The following is an 18128-nucleotide window of genomic DNA, read 5'->3' as shown; positions in this document are numbered from 1 at the left end:
TGTAACAACCAAAGAGCCAAGATGCCCATCGACAGATGAATGGATAAAGAAGATGTGGTATATATACACAATGGAATATTATGCAGCCATCAAAAGGAATGAGATCTTGCCATTTGCAACGATGTGGATGGAACTGGAGGGTGTTATGCTGAGTGAAATAAGTCAATCAGAGAAAGACATGTATCACATGACCTCACTGATATGAGGAATTCTTAATCTCAGGAAAGAAACTGAGTGTTACTGGAGTGGTTGGGGGTGGGAGGGATGGGGTGGCTGGGTGATGGACATTGGGGAGGGTATGTGCTACGGTGAGCGCTGTGAATTGTGCAAGACTGTTGAATCACAGTTCTATACTTCTGAAACAAATAACGCAACATATTTTAAGAAAAAAGAAAAAGAAGAAGATAACAGGAGAGGAAGAAAAGGGGAGTATGTCAGAGGGGGAGACGAACCATGAGAGATGATGGACTCTGAAAAACAAACTGAGGGTTCTAGAGGGGAGGGAGGTAGGGGGATGGGTTAGCCTGGTGATGGGTATTGAGGAGGGCACGTTCTGCATGGAGCACTGGGTGTTATGAACAAACAATGAATCATGGAACACTGCACCAAAAACTAATGATGTAATATATGGTGATTAACATAACAATAAAAAAATTTAAAAAAAAATTGTAACAACCACTCTTGACTTGTAGGCCATATGAAAATAGGCCACAGGGTGGATTTGGCCCACAGACTATTGTTTACCAAACCCTGGACTGGGAGAAAGAATTTTCAATATATATTACAAAAGACTTGCATATAGAATTTATTACAAAGACTCACATACAGAATATATAAAGAACTCCTATAAATCAATATGAAAAAGTCAGTTAACATAAATTTCAAAATGGGTGAAGTCTGCAAAATTGATCACAAAAGAGTACATCCAAAAAAACCATCAAGCATTGGAAAGGTCCTCAATATGATTAATCATCAGGGAAATGCAAACTAAATCCACAACGTAAATCCATACAATCCATTGTAAATATACGATGACAGACCCACCAGAATGGCTAAAGTGAGAAAGACTGGCAGTATGTACTGGTGAGGATGTAGCAAATGGGACTGGAAAAGGTCATGACCAATTCCAAGAGGTCTTTGGAAGTACCTACTACCACCTATACACACACTGTGATCCAGCAATTCCATTTCCAGATATAAAACCAAGAGACAGGAGCACTCACATCCACCACAGTTTATGCACACGAATATTCATAGCTGCTGTGATCACAGTGCCTACGAATGGGAAGGATGTAAAGAAGCTAAGACACATTCTTAAATGGGTGTTACACAGCAAGTTTTATTGGAACCCACATCTGCTAAAACTCACCAAACAAGTGAATCCCACAGATAGAATGTGAGCAAAAAAAAAAAAACCCAGAACCAAAGAGCCCACACTGCATGGTTCCATTTACATGAAGCTCAAAATCACTGAACAGAGTCAGATTAATGGCTCTCTCTGGGGTTACAGACTAGGAGGGGACAGGAAGGAGGAGCCTTCTGGGTACTGGAAATATTCTGTATATTGCTCCGGGTGGAGTCACATGCATGTGTACAAATGTAAAAACATGTCAAGCTGTACACTTACAATTTACACCAAGGAGATCTGGAAAGATGGCAGAGTAGGAAGCACCTGTAAGTAAGAAACTGCCTCCCCACCTGGACCACATTTGCAGGGGCAGAAACCGTCTGATGCAATAGCCGTTTTGAACTCAGGAGTCTGTTGAAGGCTTTCAGATTCCAAACTTGGAAGGTAAACTGTGGCTACTTTTGGTCGATTTCAGCTCTTAGCACAGTAGCAGTGGCCCATCCCCATCTTGCACCCCCAGCCACACAGCAGGCAATTGTCCACCTGTTTCTGGAACACTGTGCAAAAGCCAGGGTGGGCAAAAAGACCCTGTCCTCCAAATGGTAGGGATCTGGGCTCTGACTACTGCTTCTAATAACACAGGTGCAGACAAATAGGCAGGCAGTCATTGTTGTGGCCCCTCTCCCCAGTGTTGTAAGACCCTCTCCCTCCAGCTGAAAAGACTTCCAGGGGAATTAAAGGGCCAGCACCCTTTTACATCCCCCTTAATTTTTCACTTTTCCTCCTTTTGGGAGCCAGAAATTAAAGGACAAGGATGGTCGACAACTACTGCCTATGCAGGGAAAATTAGAAATAGACTGTGTATGCCCAGGAAAAATCTTAGAAAAAAACACGAGAAGACCTTAAGTTTGCCCCTCAGGCTGATCTTTAGCACAGAGACAACCTATAGCAATAAAAAAACCAAAATCAAAACCACTAACACAAAACAGCAAACCCTGTGGTAGGGGGAGAATATGATTGTCAGAGCTACCACATTATCAGATTCAAATGTCCAGTGTTCAATAAAAAATTTCAAGGCATACAAAGAAAAGCATCCCATTCAAACAGGAAAAAAACAAAAAACAAAACAAAACATCAACAGAAACTGTCTCTGGAAAAGACCTAATGGCAGATCTACTAGACAAAGACATTAAAACAACTGTCTTAAAGATGCTTGAAGAACTGAAGGAGGATGTGAAGAAAGTCAAGAAAACAATGTGTGAGCAAAATGCAAATAATGATAAAGAGAGAGAAAACCTAAAAGGAAATAAAAAAGAAATTCTGGAGCTGAAAAGTACACTAACCGAAATAGAAAATTCCTTTGGGTGGTTCAACAGCAGATTTGAGCAGGCAGAAGAAAGAATCAGTGAACTTGAAGATGGGATAATGGAACTTATTGTGGCTGAGGAACATACAGAAAATAAATTGAAGAAAAGTGAACAGAGCCTAAGGGACCTGTGGGACACCACAAAGTAGACCAGCATATGCATTGTGGGCATCCCAGAAGGAGGAGCGAGAGAAAGGGAAAGCAAAAATATTTGAAGAAACAATGGAAGAAAATTTCTCAAATTTGATGAAATACATGACTATAAACATCCAAGAAGCTCCACAAACTTCAAGTAAGAGGAACTAAAAGAGATCAACACCAAGGCATATTATAATCAAAGTTTCAAAAGACAAAAACGAACAGATAATCTTGAAATTATCAAGACAGAAGTGTCATCACATATAAGGGATCCTCCATAAGGTAGTGAGCAGATCTCTCATCAGAAACTTTAGAGGCCAGAAGACAGTGGGACAATATTTTCAAAGTGCTAAAAGGAAAAATCTGTCAACCCAGCATCCTGCATCTGGCCAAACTGTCTTTTGAGGGTGAGGGAGTGACTGAGACATTCCCAGATAAAGAAAAGCTGAGGGAGATGTGATCACTACACATGCCTTGGAAGAAATGCTCAAGGAGTCCTGCAGGGTGAAATGGAAGGACACTAGACAGTATCTCAAAGCCATATGGAGAAATAAAGATCTCAAGAAAGGTGAATATGTGGGCAGTTATATAAGCTAGTATTATAATAACAATCTGTCACTGTACTTTTCGTTTTCTCCATGGTTAAAAAAAAAACAACTATAAGTGTAAAAGCTAGTATTACTGTAACTTTAGTTTGTAACTCCAAATCATGTTTCCTACATAATTTAAGAGACTAATGCACTTAAAAAATTATTAGCTTATGTGTGGGGCACACAATGTATAAAGATATAATTTTGTGGCATCAACAACTGAAAGGGGTGGGGACAGAGCGGTAAAGGAGCAGAGTTTTTGCATGTTATTCAAGTTAAGCTGTAATAAACTCAAATTAGAGTGTTATAATGTTAGGATGATAAATGTCATCCCCATGGTAACCACAAAGAAAATAGCTATAGAATACACACAAAAGAAAATGAGAAAGGAATTTAAACGATTCACTACAAAAAAGCAACTAAACACAAAGAAGACAGTAATGCAGGAAATGAGAGACAAAAATCTATAATGCACAAAGAAAACAGCACAATGACAGAAGTCAGTCCCTCCTTATCAGTAATTACTTATATGTAAATGGATTAAACTCTCCAATCAAAAGATAGAGATGGGCAGAATAGATAAAAACACATGCTCCAACTATATGCTGTCCATAAAAGACAAACTTTTAAACCAAAGATACAGACAGGTTGAAAGTACAAGGATAGAAAGAGATATGCAAATACTTACCCAAATAGAGCAGGAATGGCTATATTAATATCAGAAAAAATAGGCTTTAAGTAAAAAATGGTTACACAAGACAAAGGATGACATGTATGCAATACATACAGCAATTGTTACACAACAATTATAAATATCTACATACTCAATGACAGATCATCAAAATATATGAAGAAAAAACTGACAGAATTGAAGGGAGAAAGAAACAATTCTACAATAATAGTTGGGAGACTTGATTACTCCATTCAGAATAACTGGTAGAACAACCACAAAGAAGATAAGGAAACAGAGGACTTAAACAGCACAAGAAATCCACCAGATCCAACAGACGTACAGAGCACCAGCCAGGAACAACCACATACACTTGCACACGGGACATTTTCCAGGACAGACCATATGTTAGGCTACAAATCAAGGCTCAAGAGATTTCAAAAAATAGTTATTATATAAAGCATCTTCTCTGACTACAACAAGATGAAGTTAGAAATCAATAAAGAAAGGAAAACTGGAAAATTCATAAAACTATGGAAATTAAATTATTTTTAAACAATCAAAGGATCAAAGAATAAATCAAAAGGGAATTTAGAAATTACTTAGAGATGAATGAAAATGAAAACACAACATACTACAACTTACAGGATACAGCAATAGCAGCAACAAAGGGGAATTTTATAGCTATAAATGCTATAAATATTAGAAATATTAAGAAACAAGAAAGGTCTGAAATCAATAACCTAACTTTACAACTTAAGGAACTATAAAAAGAACAGACTAAACCCAAAGGTAGCAAAAGGAAGAAGATAATAAATATCAGAACAGAGATAAAGGAAATAAATAGGGAAACAATAGAGAAACCACAGTTCTTAAAAAAATTTTTTTTTAATTGACAAATTTTCACTAGATGGACTAAGAAAAAAAGAGAAAACTCAGACTACTAAAATCAGAAATGAGAGTGGAGGCATTATTCTACAAAAATAAAAAGAATTACAAGTGAGTACTATGAATGACTGTACATCAACAAATTGGATAACCTAGATGAGATGGATAAATTCCTAAAATCACAAAACCTTTCAAGATTAAATCACCAAGAAATAGAAAATCTGAATAGTCCTATAACTAGTAAGGAGATTGAATCAATAATCCATCTCCCAACAAAGAAGAGCCCCAGATCATTAGTTTCACAGGTGAATTCTGCCAAACATTTAAAGAAGAACCAATACCAATCCTTCCCAAACTTTTCCAAAAAATGGAGAGGAGGGAAGACCACTTCCTAACTCATTCTATGAAGCCAGCATTACCCTGATACCAAAGCCAGATAGAGATACAAGAAAACTATAGACCAACAACCCTTATAATATTGATACAAAAATCCTCAACAAAATACTAGCAATATATTAAACGGACTATATACCACGACCAAGTGGGATTTATTCCTGGAATGTGAGTATGGGTCAATATATGAAAACTGATCAATGTAATATGCCACATCAACAGAATGGAGGGGGAAAAAAAAAATAGAGGATCATGTCAAGAATCATTTGACAATATTTAACACTCTTTCATGATAAAAACACTCAACAAACTAGGAACAGAAGGGAACTACCTCCACATAATAAAAACCATGTAAGAAAACCCACAGGAAACATCATACTCAACCGTGAAAGACTGAAAGCATTTCCTCTAAGATGAGGAACAAGGCAAGGTTGCTTGCTTTCACCACTTCTATTCAACATGGTACTGGAAGTTCTGGTCAGAGCAATTAGGTAAGAAAAATAAATAAAAGGCATCCAAATTGGGACAGAAGAAGTAAAATTATCTCTGCAGATGATATTTTATGTGTAGAAAACTCTAGAGTGCACACCAAAAAAAAAAAAAAAAAAGCAAACAACTGTTAGAACTTTGGAACTCAGCAAAGTAGCAGGATACAATAGCAACACACAAAAATCAGTTGGATTTCTACACATGAACAATCTGAAAAGGAAATTACAAAAACAATTCCATTCATAGTAGCATCAAAAAGAATAAAATACTTAGGAATTAACAAAGGAGGTGAAGGACTCATACAATGAAGACTATAAAACACTGCTGAAATAAATTTAAAAATAAATAAATGGAAACACATCTCATGTTCATGGATTGAAGACTTACCAAAACTACTCAAAGTGATCTACAAGTTCAATGTAATTCCTATCAAGATCCTGAAGACCTTTTTCCCAGAAATAGAAAAATCCATCCTAAGTTTCATACGAAATCTCAAGAGACCCCAAATAGCTAAAACAATCTTGAAAAAAAGAACAAATGTGGAGGACCCATACTTCCTGATTTCAAAAGGGACTACAAAGCTACACTAATCAAAACAGTGTGTACTGCCATAAAGACAGACATAAAGACAAAGAGAATACAATAGTGAGCCCAGAAATAAACCCATGCATATATGGTCAAATGATTTTTGACAAGCATGCCAAGAACACTAAATGGAGAAAGTACAGTCTATTCAACAAATGGTGCTGGGAAAACTGGACATTCACATGCAGAAAAATGAAGGTGGGCCCCTACCTCGCACCATATAAAAAATTAACTCAAAATGTATCAAGGGCTTAAATGTAAGACCTACAACAACAAAACTCTTAGAAGGAGACAGAGGACAAAAGCTTCACAATATTGGATTTGACAGCTATTTCTTGGATATGACAACAAAGGCACAGGTAACAAAAGAAAAAAATTTAAATTGGACCATGAAAATTTAAAAATTTTGTGCATCAAAAGACGTTATCAACAGAGTAAAAAGGCAACCCATAAAATGGGAGAAAATACTTAAAAATCATATATCTGATAAAGGACTACTATCCAGAATATATAAAGAACTCCTAAAGCTCAACAAGAAAAAAAGAATTAACAACCTAATTTAAAAATGGGCAAAGGATCTGAATAGACATTTTACCAAAGAAGATACACAGATAATCAGTAAGCACATGAAAAGATGATCAATATTACTAATCATTAGGGGAATGCAAATCAAAACTACAGTGAGATACCAGCTCACACCCATTGGGATGGCTATTATAAAAACAAACAAAACAAAAAACTCAGAAAACAACAGGTATTGGCGAGGATGTGGAAAAAGTGCACTTATGCACTGTGAGTGGGAGTGCAAAATGGTACAGACACTATAGAAAAAGTACAGTAGTTTCTCAAAAAATTAAAAATTACCATAAGATCTAGCAATTCACCTTGGGGTATATACTCAAAAGGATTGGAAGCAGGGCCTCAGAGATATATTTGTACACCCATTTTTTATAGCAGCATTACTCACAATGGCTGGAACATGGAAGCAACTACATCCACTGGCAGATGAATGGTAAGTAAAATGTGGTACATACATTCAACCTCGAAAAGGAAGAAAATCCTGCAACACGCTACAACAAGGATGAATGTTGAAGACATTATGCTATGTGAAATGAGCCAGTGACAAAAAGATAAATTCTGTGTGATTTGACTTACATGAGGTACCTAGAGCAGTCAGATCATAGAGACAGAAAGCATAACGGTGGCTGCCAGGAGTGGGGGGAGGGGTGGGGGTGGGGGGTGGCGGGGAGGGGAGAGCAGAAAGTGACTGTTGAAGGGGCACAGAGTTTCAGTTTTACAGTTCTGGGGATGGATGGTGATCACAGCTGTACAACCATGAGAATGTATTTAATACCACTATACCGTCTAATCAGAAATGGTTTAAGATGGTTTTATATTAAATGTACTTTATCACAATAATTAAAATTATTTGTACTATTCACTGTATGCAATTTCTTTCTCAATTAAAACAGTACATGAAAAGAAAAAATCAGATGGATTATAAACCTAAATGCAAAGGCTAATAAAAATAGCTTTTAAACATAACACATGAACAAACTTCATGAACGTGACGTAGGAAAGCTTTCTTAAACAGCATACAAAAAGCACTAACCATAAAGACAAAGATTGGTAAATTATGCTACATTAAAAATTAAGAACTTCTATTTGTCAAAAGATACCATTAGGAGAGTAAAAAGGTAACACAGAGAGGGAAAAGGTATATGTAACAGGCTTGTAACTGGAATATATCAAGATGTCCTCTAAATTAGTAAGGGAAAGACAGAGCCCTCCATATAAACATGGGCAAGAAACCTGAAGAGATCTTTTACCAAAGAGAAACTCCTAATAACCAATGATGATATAAAAAGCTATTCCATTTCATTAGTAGTCAGGAAAATAGAAACCAAAATCCTAACGAGATACCATTACGTCCCCACCAGAATGGCTGTTCCTAAAAGCCTGGTGTCCTCATGCAGGTGAGGACGTGCAATGGCAGGACCCTCCCCGTGTGTGCTTCTGGCAGTGCGACTTCTTACTAAAGCTGAGGAGACCGTCCTGTGCCCAGGGAAGCGTGCACCAGTGGGGCCAGAAGACATGCCCAAGGGAGCAGTGTGGTTTGTAACGGCCGCAAGCTAGCCACACCCCAAATGCTATCAACAGTGGGACACGGGGTGTGACGGAAGACTAAGCACTGAGCTACACAGGACACGGGTGGAGCTGAGACCCGGATTGGAGGGAGAGCGGTCAGACGACCACTAACTCACAGTTCCAAAGGAAAGCCAAACACATCATTTAGGCCCTGAGGTGGAAAACTGCAAAGGAAAGTAAAAGCAACAATGCAGTGACTCCAGAAGTCAGGGCGGAGGTTACTTTTGGCAGGGGAAGGGGTTCTGATAGGGAAAGGGCACACAGGGCTTCTGGAAATTCTACACTATGACCTAGGTAGTGGTTATACCAGAGTTTCCTTTAAAATAACTTATGTGAAACATTTTAATGCATTTTTCATACATCTCTATGCACCCTCTATATTTTTTATTTTTGACAGAAAGTTTTGTTCTTGCTTTTTTAAAAGATTTTATTTATTTGAAAGAGAGAAAGAGGGCAGGAGCCAGGGAAGCAGCAGGGAGAGGGAGAAGCAGGCTCCCCACTGAGCAGGGAGCCTGATGCCGGCGGGGGGGGGGGGGGGGGGCTCGATCCCAGGACCCTGGGATCATGACCTGAGCCGAAGGCAGAGGCTTCACCGACTGAGCCACCCAGGGGCCCTGTTCTTGCTTTTTCAAAGAACCCAAGAAAGCCATGAATTGCCCTCACCAAACTCCAGGGGGGTGTACCTGTGAAGTGAACCTGACTCTTGAGAAGCTGGAGGATCCGTGAAACCCTGTGCACCATGGAGCAAGCACCCAGGGTGGGTCTGGTGCTCCCCAGCACACGTCAGAGACAGGAGGCATCGGGGTCAGTGTGGCGTGAGTGAGGAAGGGAGGAGGAAGGGAGGAAGGACTTACAGGCACCCGGCTCTGAAATAAGAACGTACCCCCAGAAGTGCTGAAGTCCTCTCCATCTCTTCTCTGTTCACCTGAAACCTGTGGCTCTCCATCACTGTCAGTCAAACACCAAACAGTGAGTCATTTCTGTGAAAGCCTCAAGGACGGGGAGTGAGCCTGCCTTCCTGAGGAGGACAAGGACAGTGCCTGCCCCATCCCACCTCCACCAACGATCTACGAGGGTCGGTGCAGGAGCCCAGCAGTGGCGGGGGGGTGGGGGGGCGTGGGGATGCGCCCTGGCCAGCCGCACGGGACAGAGTCTCCTCGGGCCAGGCAGGCTGCGGAGTGCTGGGCCGGGCTCAGCTACCCTAGTGCCCAGCAGGACCTGGGCGGAGGGGCTGCTGAGAGGCAAAGGCAGAGGAGGGCCTGGCACCCCTTGTTCTAGGGGCTGTCCCGAGCGGGGGAGGGGGGCTGACGGACAGCACACCACCAGGACGAACAACTGCCATGCAGAACACACCACAGCTCGACCCGCACTGCGGCCCTCAGGAGCTGGGGCTGCCACTCGGCCAGGGTGCCGAGAACCACGTGGTGCAAAAGGGATCCCATGCGACTGAGAGGTCAGAACCTTCTCGTCCTTCTAGATCGACAGGTGATGCCATCCAACCCCTCTTGTTACGGAGGGAAAATAAAGGGCTTGCTACCTCTCAGTGCTCACATGACACACTGCCTACCCCTAAATAAGAAAACAGTTGCCCTCAAAGAATGTCAAGAATTCCCTAGAAACAGGACTGTCCATCATCTTTATGGTAGCTTACCTGCCAAAACTGGTATCAGAGGAAGCTCCAAGGTACAAAATAGTTGCCATAAACCATAAACCTGTTTTGTAGGAAGAAATGATACCAATATTACTTTTAAATTATTTCTACCTGCACGCTGCTGAACAGCCTACATGATTGCATTGAGGTGGAATTCGGGTAACTCCCAAGTGAGTGGTGGCTCCTCCCAACAGCGGCCCTCCTGCGGAGCTCCTTCCTAGTAAAACTATTTCCTTCAAGTATTCTATTTCATTACCAAGACTTCGCAGAGATATTTAGAAATACCAGGTAGGCCAATCCCCACTCCCAATTCTCTTTAATCTTTCTCATTAAAAAAATTTTTTTTAAAGATTTTATTTATTTATTTGACAGAGAGAGAGCATGAGGCAGGGGGAGCAGCAGGCAGGGGGAGAAGCAGACTCTGCACTGAGCAAGGAGCCTGACATGGACTCAATCCCAGGACTCTGAGATCAGGACCTGAGCTGAAGGCAGACGCTTCACCCACTGAGCCACCCAGGCGCCCTAATCTTTCTCATTTTTAAGTGTGATGTAGGTATTTTTAGACTTGCAGCCTACCATTTTAACTTCAGAATAGGTATACTGAATTCCCAAAAGTGTAGCTAGAATTTTCATTGGTTTTTGCAATGGCTTTATAGATTAGTGTGGGGAGAGGTGAAATCTTTATATGAGGTCACCTCCTCCAGGAGTATGAAACGTCTCTGCATTTATTCAGACCATCTTCATGCCTCTTCTCAGGGCTTCTGTCATGTGTGTCCCTTCCTGCTGCCATCTGAAGCCCTCGGCCTTGCCTGCCCCTCCTCCAGGCCCCGTGCCCTGCACTTTGCCCTTGGGGAAGGGCTGATGTGCTCCAGGCCACCACCTGGCTCCTCCTCAGCTCTCAGGCTGGTTTTGCCCATGTCGGGTAGTAGGGGAGAGAAATGGGCTTCCTCTCTCCTGCTGGACCCTTCCCAGCAGCCCACAATCCTGGGCCTGCAATCACAGCGCCTGCTGCCCGGCTCCTGACCAGCAGCCCCTGCAGGGCCTCGGCTCTCCCCGGGTCCTGGTGACAGCTTCCCCTCCAAGCCCAGCGGTGGAAACGCTTCCAGCTAGTACCTGTCTCCAGAGGCTTCTCCATCCTTTGCTGGCCCCCCACTCCTGAGCTCACCTCCACACACAGTCCCTTCCTCCAACTCTTCTTGACTGTTCCCACAAATGCCCTCTGCTTCCCAACGAGACTGAGTGGAGCTGTGTCCATCTCACTATTAAACTAAAATGAATACTCAGCTTTTATGTTAACTGTAGCATTAGAAACATTCCAACTGAGGAGCGCCTGGGTGGCTTAGTAGGTTAAGCATCTGACTTTGGCTCAGGTCATGATCTCAGGGTTGTTGGATTGAGCCCCGCATTGGGCTCTGCCCACTCAGTGGGGAGTCTGCTGGAGATTTTTTCTCCCTCTACCCCTCCCCCTACTCATGCTCTCCATTTCTCTCTAATAAATAAATAAAATCTTTAAAAAAACACAAAAAATTCCAATTGAATTGGTAGCTTTTAAAAATGCTACAATTGTTAGCCTACGGAAATCATTTTTAAAACTTCAGGTCTTATGTGGACTATCCTTCTATGAGTGATGCACAAGTTCACTTGGCCTGAGAATTCACTCAAAGATGCTGTGAGCGTGGATGTGAGTGAAAGGTGCTCTTGGGGAACAGTGAGCAAGAGTGCCTGCCAACCCCAAGTTACAGTAAGACGCCTTGCCTTCAACTGGGAACAAAGGCCCATCGTAAGTCTGTGGAGCATCTTCAGGTTCACCCGTACATTCTGATTCTTTAAAAGATCACAAGAATGAAAGATTAGGCAAACTTGGCAGCAATGTTCATCACAATCTAGGGAGTGACACAGCCCACAGAAATGGGCACTAGGTGGGTGGCGCGAGCCTTTCCATGGCAGACACGAACATCGGTGGCATCACCAAATACCTCAAGCGGGCAAGCTCCCATGCTACAGAAAAGCCTTCTTACTGGACAAATGCAAGCTACCTGGCGCCTCACACTTTCCCCCAACCCAGTTTTCTTCTTCATTTTACAGGAACTGCAAAGTGTCCACATTGCAAAGATTACACGGTGGTAGAGACAGAAGCATACCCTCACGTGCCCCAGTAGGCTGAGGAGCCACGTGGCCACCCTCACTGTCTGTCCTCACCTGGACGACACCCCCAGAGGCCCTGAGCGTGGACACACAGGGCAGGGCATGAGCCGCAGCCCCCAGCACGCAGTCTGACTCTCCTCCCCTGGACACCTTGCTCTGCCGAACAACTCCCCACACTCCACTTTCGGCCTCAAGGCCCCAAGCCGGAGAAATCGCAGGACGAGGAGCCAGCAGTGGGCTGATGTAGCCTGGCATTTGCTGTCTCGTCATCCCCAGCCTTGGCTCTCCTGGAAGACTGGTCTGGGGACACCGTGAGCAGACTGTCCACTCCCGCCCAAATGAGCTTCCTATAGTAGGACAGAGCTGATGATGCGCCTCCCACTATGAACGGTTCTCCAGCGGGGCTTCCCTAGGACAAGACTGAGCTCCGGGGGGGGACCAGCACCCTCGTGACAGAGCCCATGATACCACCCCTCCTCTACCCCACACCTTTCTTCCCAATCTCACCATTCCCTCCCGTTCCCATGCTGCTCCCTCTGCCCAGATGCCCCGTGTGTTCTCTCAGACCATCCCCAGCACCTCTTCAGCATGGCACAACGTGGGCCTGGCTTTCCCCTCCCGCCCCTCACACACTGCATGCCTCCACAATGGACACATTTCTAGCCACCAGGATTCGAGCGCAAGTTCACGGAGCCTGCTGCTTTTCTTCCTGGAGTGTGCTGAGGGCCCGGGGTGAGGCGACAGTTCACGGGCAGTGGTGGGACTGGCAGGGTCCACAGCACTGTGAGCAGCTGGGTGCAGGGCCCCAGCTTCTTGACAGGGAGAAAACACACCTCTGAGGGTGGTGCTTCGTTCCCTGCAGCCACTCCCAGCCCTAGATGCACTAGAAAGAAACTAGACCTTATAGTCAGAAACCCACGCTTTGATCCATAGCCTCAACTTGACCTTGGGCAAGGTGCGTGCACACTGACCTTTCTCCACCTTGGTCTTCTCATCTATAAACTGGGACACTGAGACTGGTAGTGCTGAGGTGGGCAAGTCCCTGTTTCAGTGACAGTGTCTCAGCTGCTATTTGAGGAAGTTCCCCTCCCGGCATCCTACAATCAGTAGAACTCAACTCCACGCCCTGTCCCCCTGCCAAGGGGCACACATGTGGCACAGTGAGGGAACTTACCGTGGGTCTTTGACAAAAGTGACCCATGGCTCACTGCTGGCCCCAGGGCCTGAGGCTCACATCTTCCCATGGCCTGCTACTGCTTTCCCTCTGAGTCTGGGAGCTCCCACATATTCCTCTGACACATCTCTTTAAATTAAGGGAGAGTGAGTTTCCATATTTGTACCCCCAAGCCCCCACCTGACTCAGACCCTCCCTCACAGATGGCGCAGGATGAAGAGCAGGAGCAAGCAGACCTCCCCGAACCTCAGGGCCTGCATATCACCAGCCACTCTGCCCCCATGGTTCCCACCCCATGGCCAACCCTGGTGCTCCCCGAGCCCCCTGTATGCTCGTCCCGTTGTACTTCTAGCATGCTGCTGTTGATTTGCATGCAGGAAGCCTCAACAGAGGGGCCCAACTGTGGCCACACTGCTCCCCCTGGGCCACCTCCTCGAGGGCCTGACTCACTGGGCTCTGGGCCGGGCTCCAGACCCGTGAGCACTATGGCTTCTGCAGACGCGGTTCCTAACAACTGGGTGTGTCTCTAGGATAGGGCTTGGGAAGACACACCTGGGCACATGGAGCGAGGTGTGGCCAGAGCCTCTGCGGCAGCGGCCAGGCCACCGGCACTACGAGCAGCTCATGGGGCCCAGAGCACGTGGCTCTCTGACGCCGGAGGGTCCATTTAGAAGACTCACACTGTCTCTCTGGGCTCAGACCTAGTTTGCGGCAACATGGCTAAATGCACCAAGAAGGTGAGAATCGTGGGTAAATACAGGACGCGTTATGGTGCCTCCCTCAGGAAAATGGTGAAGAAGATTGAAATAAGCCAGCACGCCAAATACACTTGCTCCTTCTGTGGCAAAACCAAGACGAAACGACGAGCTGTGGGGATCTGGCCTTGTGGCTCCTGCACGAAAACCGTTGCTGATGGCGCCTGGACCTACAGCATCGCTTCTGTGCCGTCACAGTAAAGCCCGCCATCAAATGACTGAAGGAGTTGAAAGACCAGTAGAAGCTCCACCATTTGAAACATTGCTAGCCTATAATAAATGGGTTAATTTATGTAACAAAATTACTTTGGCTTGTTAAATTTATTAATTAGATCTTTCAATTTGTGTTGCATTAGTTTTGCTTTCTCAAAGGACTTGGAAATGAAAAATCCTTCTAATTTTTATTGGGAAAAAAAAAAAAGAAGAAGAATCACACTGTGAATGGACTTCCCAGGAACAGTTTCATGAAGGAACAGAAGTCACCTGTCCTAACGCAATATCCTCCACCAGAAATGTGAGGGTAAAAAGCATTTGTGCAGAATAAGTAAAAATGAATGTCAGCAATGTTCTTTTTACTACTGGACTGTTTATGAAGCAGAAAAAATTTCTAGGAAAAAATTTGGTTGATTAAGGTTGGTAAAGCCTCATCTTAACATAACTCACCACAACATTTCTTGAGGAATTCCCATATGTGCAGTTCACTTTAACAGAGATGGAGCTTTCAAGGTATTTTGCCACTAAATCTTCAAAAGAGGGTGCAGCATCCCCAGGATCTATAAGCCATGCAGCAATTCTGGGGTCGAGCCCTACAAAATGAACAACTACAGAGAAAAAGGCCATTTAGTCACTGCATGAAAACCGAAGAACCGTCCTTTACTTGAGGATCAAAATAATAATAATAGCATTGCTGTGCCCTCAAGTTACAGAAGTGAGTGCCTAAGGGATGCTCCACTGTTCCTGAGGAACTGGAGCCTTTGGTACGAGCGGCCTCCATGAGCCAGGTCTCACACAGGCAATCTCCATAGGGAACTGACCCCAGACAGCCAAAGAGGGGCAATGAAATAACGTGGAACTGGGACCTCTCAAAAATGTTCAGAGAGGTGGCGGTGAGAACCCTCAGGCCCTCTTCTGGCCTCCTCTCCCCCACCTGTCCCCGCCCCTGCTCCCCAGCTTTCCGACCCTGTGCCTCTCACTGGGCTACCTTCCTACGCACTCCTGACCCCTCTTCAGGGTGTCCAGGAACCCAAGTCTTGTGGGTAGAAGAAAGAGCATAAGCGTCCTCATTGCCGAGTTCGGCGGGCGGGCGGGGGGAAGGAGGAGGGCAGTGTGCTTGAGGACAGAGATGGCTGGCATTCGGGGCATTTCCCCTGATGGAGGAAAACCTGAGAGACCCCCAGATCTCTGCTGCATTGCAATATGTAAAAAGAACCAAGCACAAGTTCACCCCTGGAACTTGGGCAGTCACTGCCCCTAAGTACTAGTTTTCCCATCCAAAACCCAGGGAAGAGGTTACTGTACGTCTCTGCAAGACATATGGGAAGATGCTTTGTGAAAAATAAAAAAGACATTTGCTAAATAAGTTTTAGTACCAGAGTATTTTAGACACGGACAGGGGAGCTATAACTGGGGGGGGGGGGGGACTGATAAACTGAGAGAGAAATCTGAATTCTAAGTGATTGCATTTTCAAGTTGCTTTAACATTGTTTTTTAAGATTTATTTATTTATTTATTTAAGATGTATTTATTTATTTATTTATTTATTTATTTTTTAAGATTTATTTATTTTAGAGAGAGCACAAGCGAGGGGGAGAGAGAGAGAGAATCCCAAGCAGACTCTGCGCTGAGCATGGAGCCCAACGTGGGGCTCTATCTCAGGACCCTGAGATCATGACCTGAGCCGAAATCAAGACTTGGATGCTCAACCAACTGAGCCACCCAGGTGCCCCAAGTTACTTTAACATTTTGAATAATGCTACATAAAAATAAGGAGTTTGCTTTTAAACAAAACTATAGTCTTAGATCACAACACACTAAATATTATATTTTCTGGCACCTTTAAATTATGCCAGTCTAAGAGATTTATATTTGCCAATGCAACCAGTATCATGACTTTTTTGTTTGATGTCTAGGAAGTCTCTGACATTGGCAGATTTGGAACCTTGGCTGGGACAACATCGGCAGGTGCTCTTGGACCTATACCCACGTCGGCTGTGCATGACCCGACCCAACACCATCTGGCAATGCTAACTGACCCAGGAGGACTAGTTCACTCTACTTGCCTTTTCAGAGCCCTAATATTCCAAAATTAAGGCTCTGCTAACATTCTTGAAAACTCTTGGGGAAGGGCCTGGGGGCTGGTTCCTGTAATCTCCTCTACCTCACATACTAAAGTCCGCCAGGCCAAGGCCCCACACTGGGGAGAAAATGCCAGTAGTTGAAAGAGAAATACCAACAAAAACAGATTTAAAATGAGCTAAGAAAATCTGAGAAAATGATAGAAGTGATGAAAAATAAATAAATCAGAATCAGAAATAGTTGGAAATTAGGTGACTTAGAAAAATAAAAACTGAACAAAGAAATGAAAGCGTTCAGGAAATAAAACAAAAAAATTTCATAAATAAAAACTGAACTGGCAATACACTTAAAAGCCAATCAATGCAACGGATAATGCCCTACATAAGAAAAGGCGATGGAAAAGAGGAATTTAAAGAAAATGAGATTGGAAATAGATTCTAGATAAAGTGATAAATATGAAAGAGCAGAGAACAGATTCAACATATGAAATGGGTTCAAATATCACAAAAAAGGTAAACAACTAGATATCATGTACCTCCTGACAGAAGGACACACCACTACCTAGGGTTGGGGTCATGTCTTAGTCTTGCCCTCCCAAAATCAGGCCTGAAATCGCTGCCAATTTACAAGAAATAGAAGAGCAAGAAGAAGGTGTTAAACAGCAAGAAGGTGATACGTTCTGAAAAATCCAGACGCTGGGAAATCCTACACGACAAAGAAACTGGTTCCCTCCACAAGGACAAAATAATTACAGGAAAGTAAAACAGGGAGAGAGAATATATAGATGAAGAAAAAGAAACAAGAAACATATACCTATCCTAGCTTCGGGACAACCTAAGCCCAACTCTTGTTTGGATCCCAAGTCACACAAACTGTACAAAAATAAAAACAAACAAGATATTTAAAGACAACAGGGGCAGCGCACACACTGACTGGATATCTAATAACACTGAAAGATTACTACTAATTTGGGGGGAGATGATGATGGCATCATCTTAAAAATGAAACCTTCATGCTTCACCACATAATTGAAACATTTACAGATGAATCATATGATGCTTGGAATCTGCTACAAATCAAGCCAGGAGGCAGGTGGTTGGAAGTGTGAGGAGTTACAGAGGAAGGAAGACTGGACATAAGTTGGTTAATTGTTGAAGCTGAGTGCTGGGTACCATGTTGTTTTCCAACACCGTCTCTGGTGCCCAGCGTGCGGTCTTCTGCCCACGGGTCTGAGGCTCTGCAGACGCCGGCGGGTGTCTGACAGTTGGCGCCATTCTGACACCAGCTGCCCTGAGTGCAGACCCTGCAGCCTCACAAGACCACCCGTGCTTCAGACGCCTCCCGTACCTCCCACCCGCCATCTACAAATCGGAGTTCCCACGACCCCCTCCTCGGGTTCCGTAATTGGCTAGAACGGCTCGCAGAACTGCGGAAAGCACCTTATACTAACTCGTGACCCATTTATCATGAAGGACACAACTCGGGACCATCCC

The 18128-nt window shown here is 43.8% G+C and overlaps 2 protein-coding genes and 1 pseudogene across 2 annotated transcripts in view; 1 reads left to right on the top strand and 2 right to left on the bottom strand.

The window, feature by feature from the left end:
* Positions 1 to 10323, bottom strand: part of LOC114196851 (DNA polymerase nu) — a 97667-nt gene extending 87344 nt beyond the window's left edge. Inside the window, exons 1-2 of the mRNA XM_028087656.2 lie at positions 10267 to 10323; positions 9499 to 9563 (exon numbers count right to left, since the gene is read on the bottom strand). Of these exons, the coding sequence (XP_027943457.2) occupies positions 9499 to 9561 (63 nt within the window). The 5' untranslated portion in view covers positions 9562 to 9563; positions 10267 to 10323. The remainder of the gene's footprint in view (positions 1 to 9498; positions 9564 to 10266) is intronic.
* Positions 10324 to 11832: 1509 nt separating this feature from the next.
* Positions 11833 to 18128, bottom strand: part of POLN (DNA polymerase nu) — a 28628-nt gene continuing 22332 nt past the window's right edge. The window contains exons 6-7 of the mRNA XM_088021358.1: positions 15004 to 15161; positions 11833 to 12090 (exon numbers count right to left, since the gene is read on the bottom strand). Of these exons, the coding sequence (XP_087877484.1) occupies positions 11833 to 12090; positions 15004 to 15161 (416 nt within the window). The remainder of the gene's footprint in view (positions 12091 to 15003; positions 15162 to 18128) is intronic.
* LOC148164938 (large ribosomal subunit protein eL43 pseudogene) lies at positions 14302 to 14582 on the top strand (annotated as a pseudogene).

This window comes from Eumetopias jubatus, unplaced genomic scaffold (assembly GCF_037043125.1).
Source record: "Eumetopias jubatus isolate StellerSeaLion01/CBP00866 unplaced genomic scaffold, mEumJub1_p1.0 scaffold_2, whole genome shotgun sequence".
Taxonomy (NCBI): Eukaryota; Metazoa; Chordata; class Mammalia; order Carnivora; family Otariidae; genus Eumetopias; species Eumetopias jubatus.
This window is presented reverse-complemented; position numbering and strand designations above follow the sequence as displayed.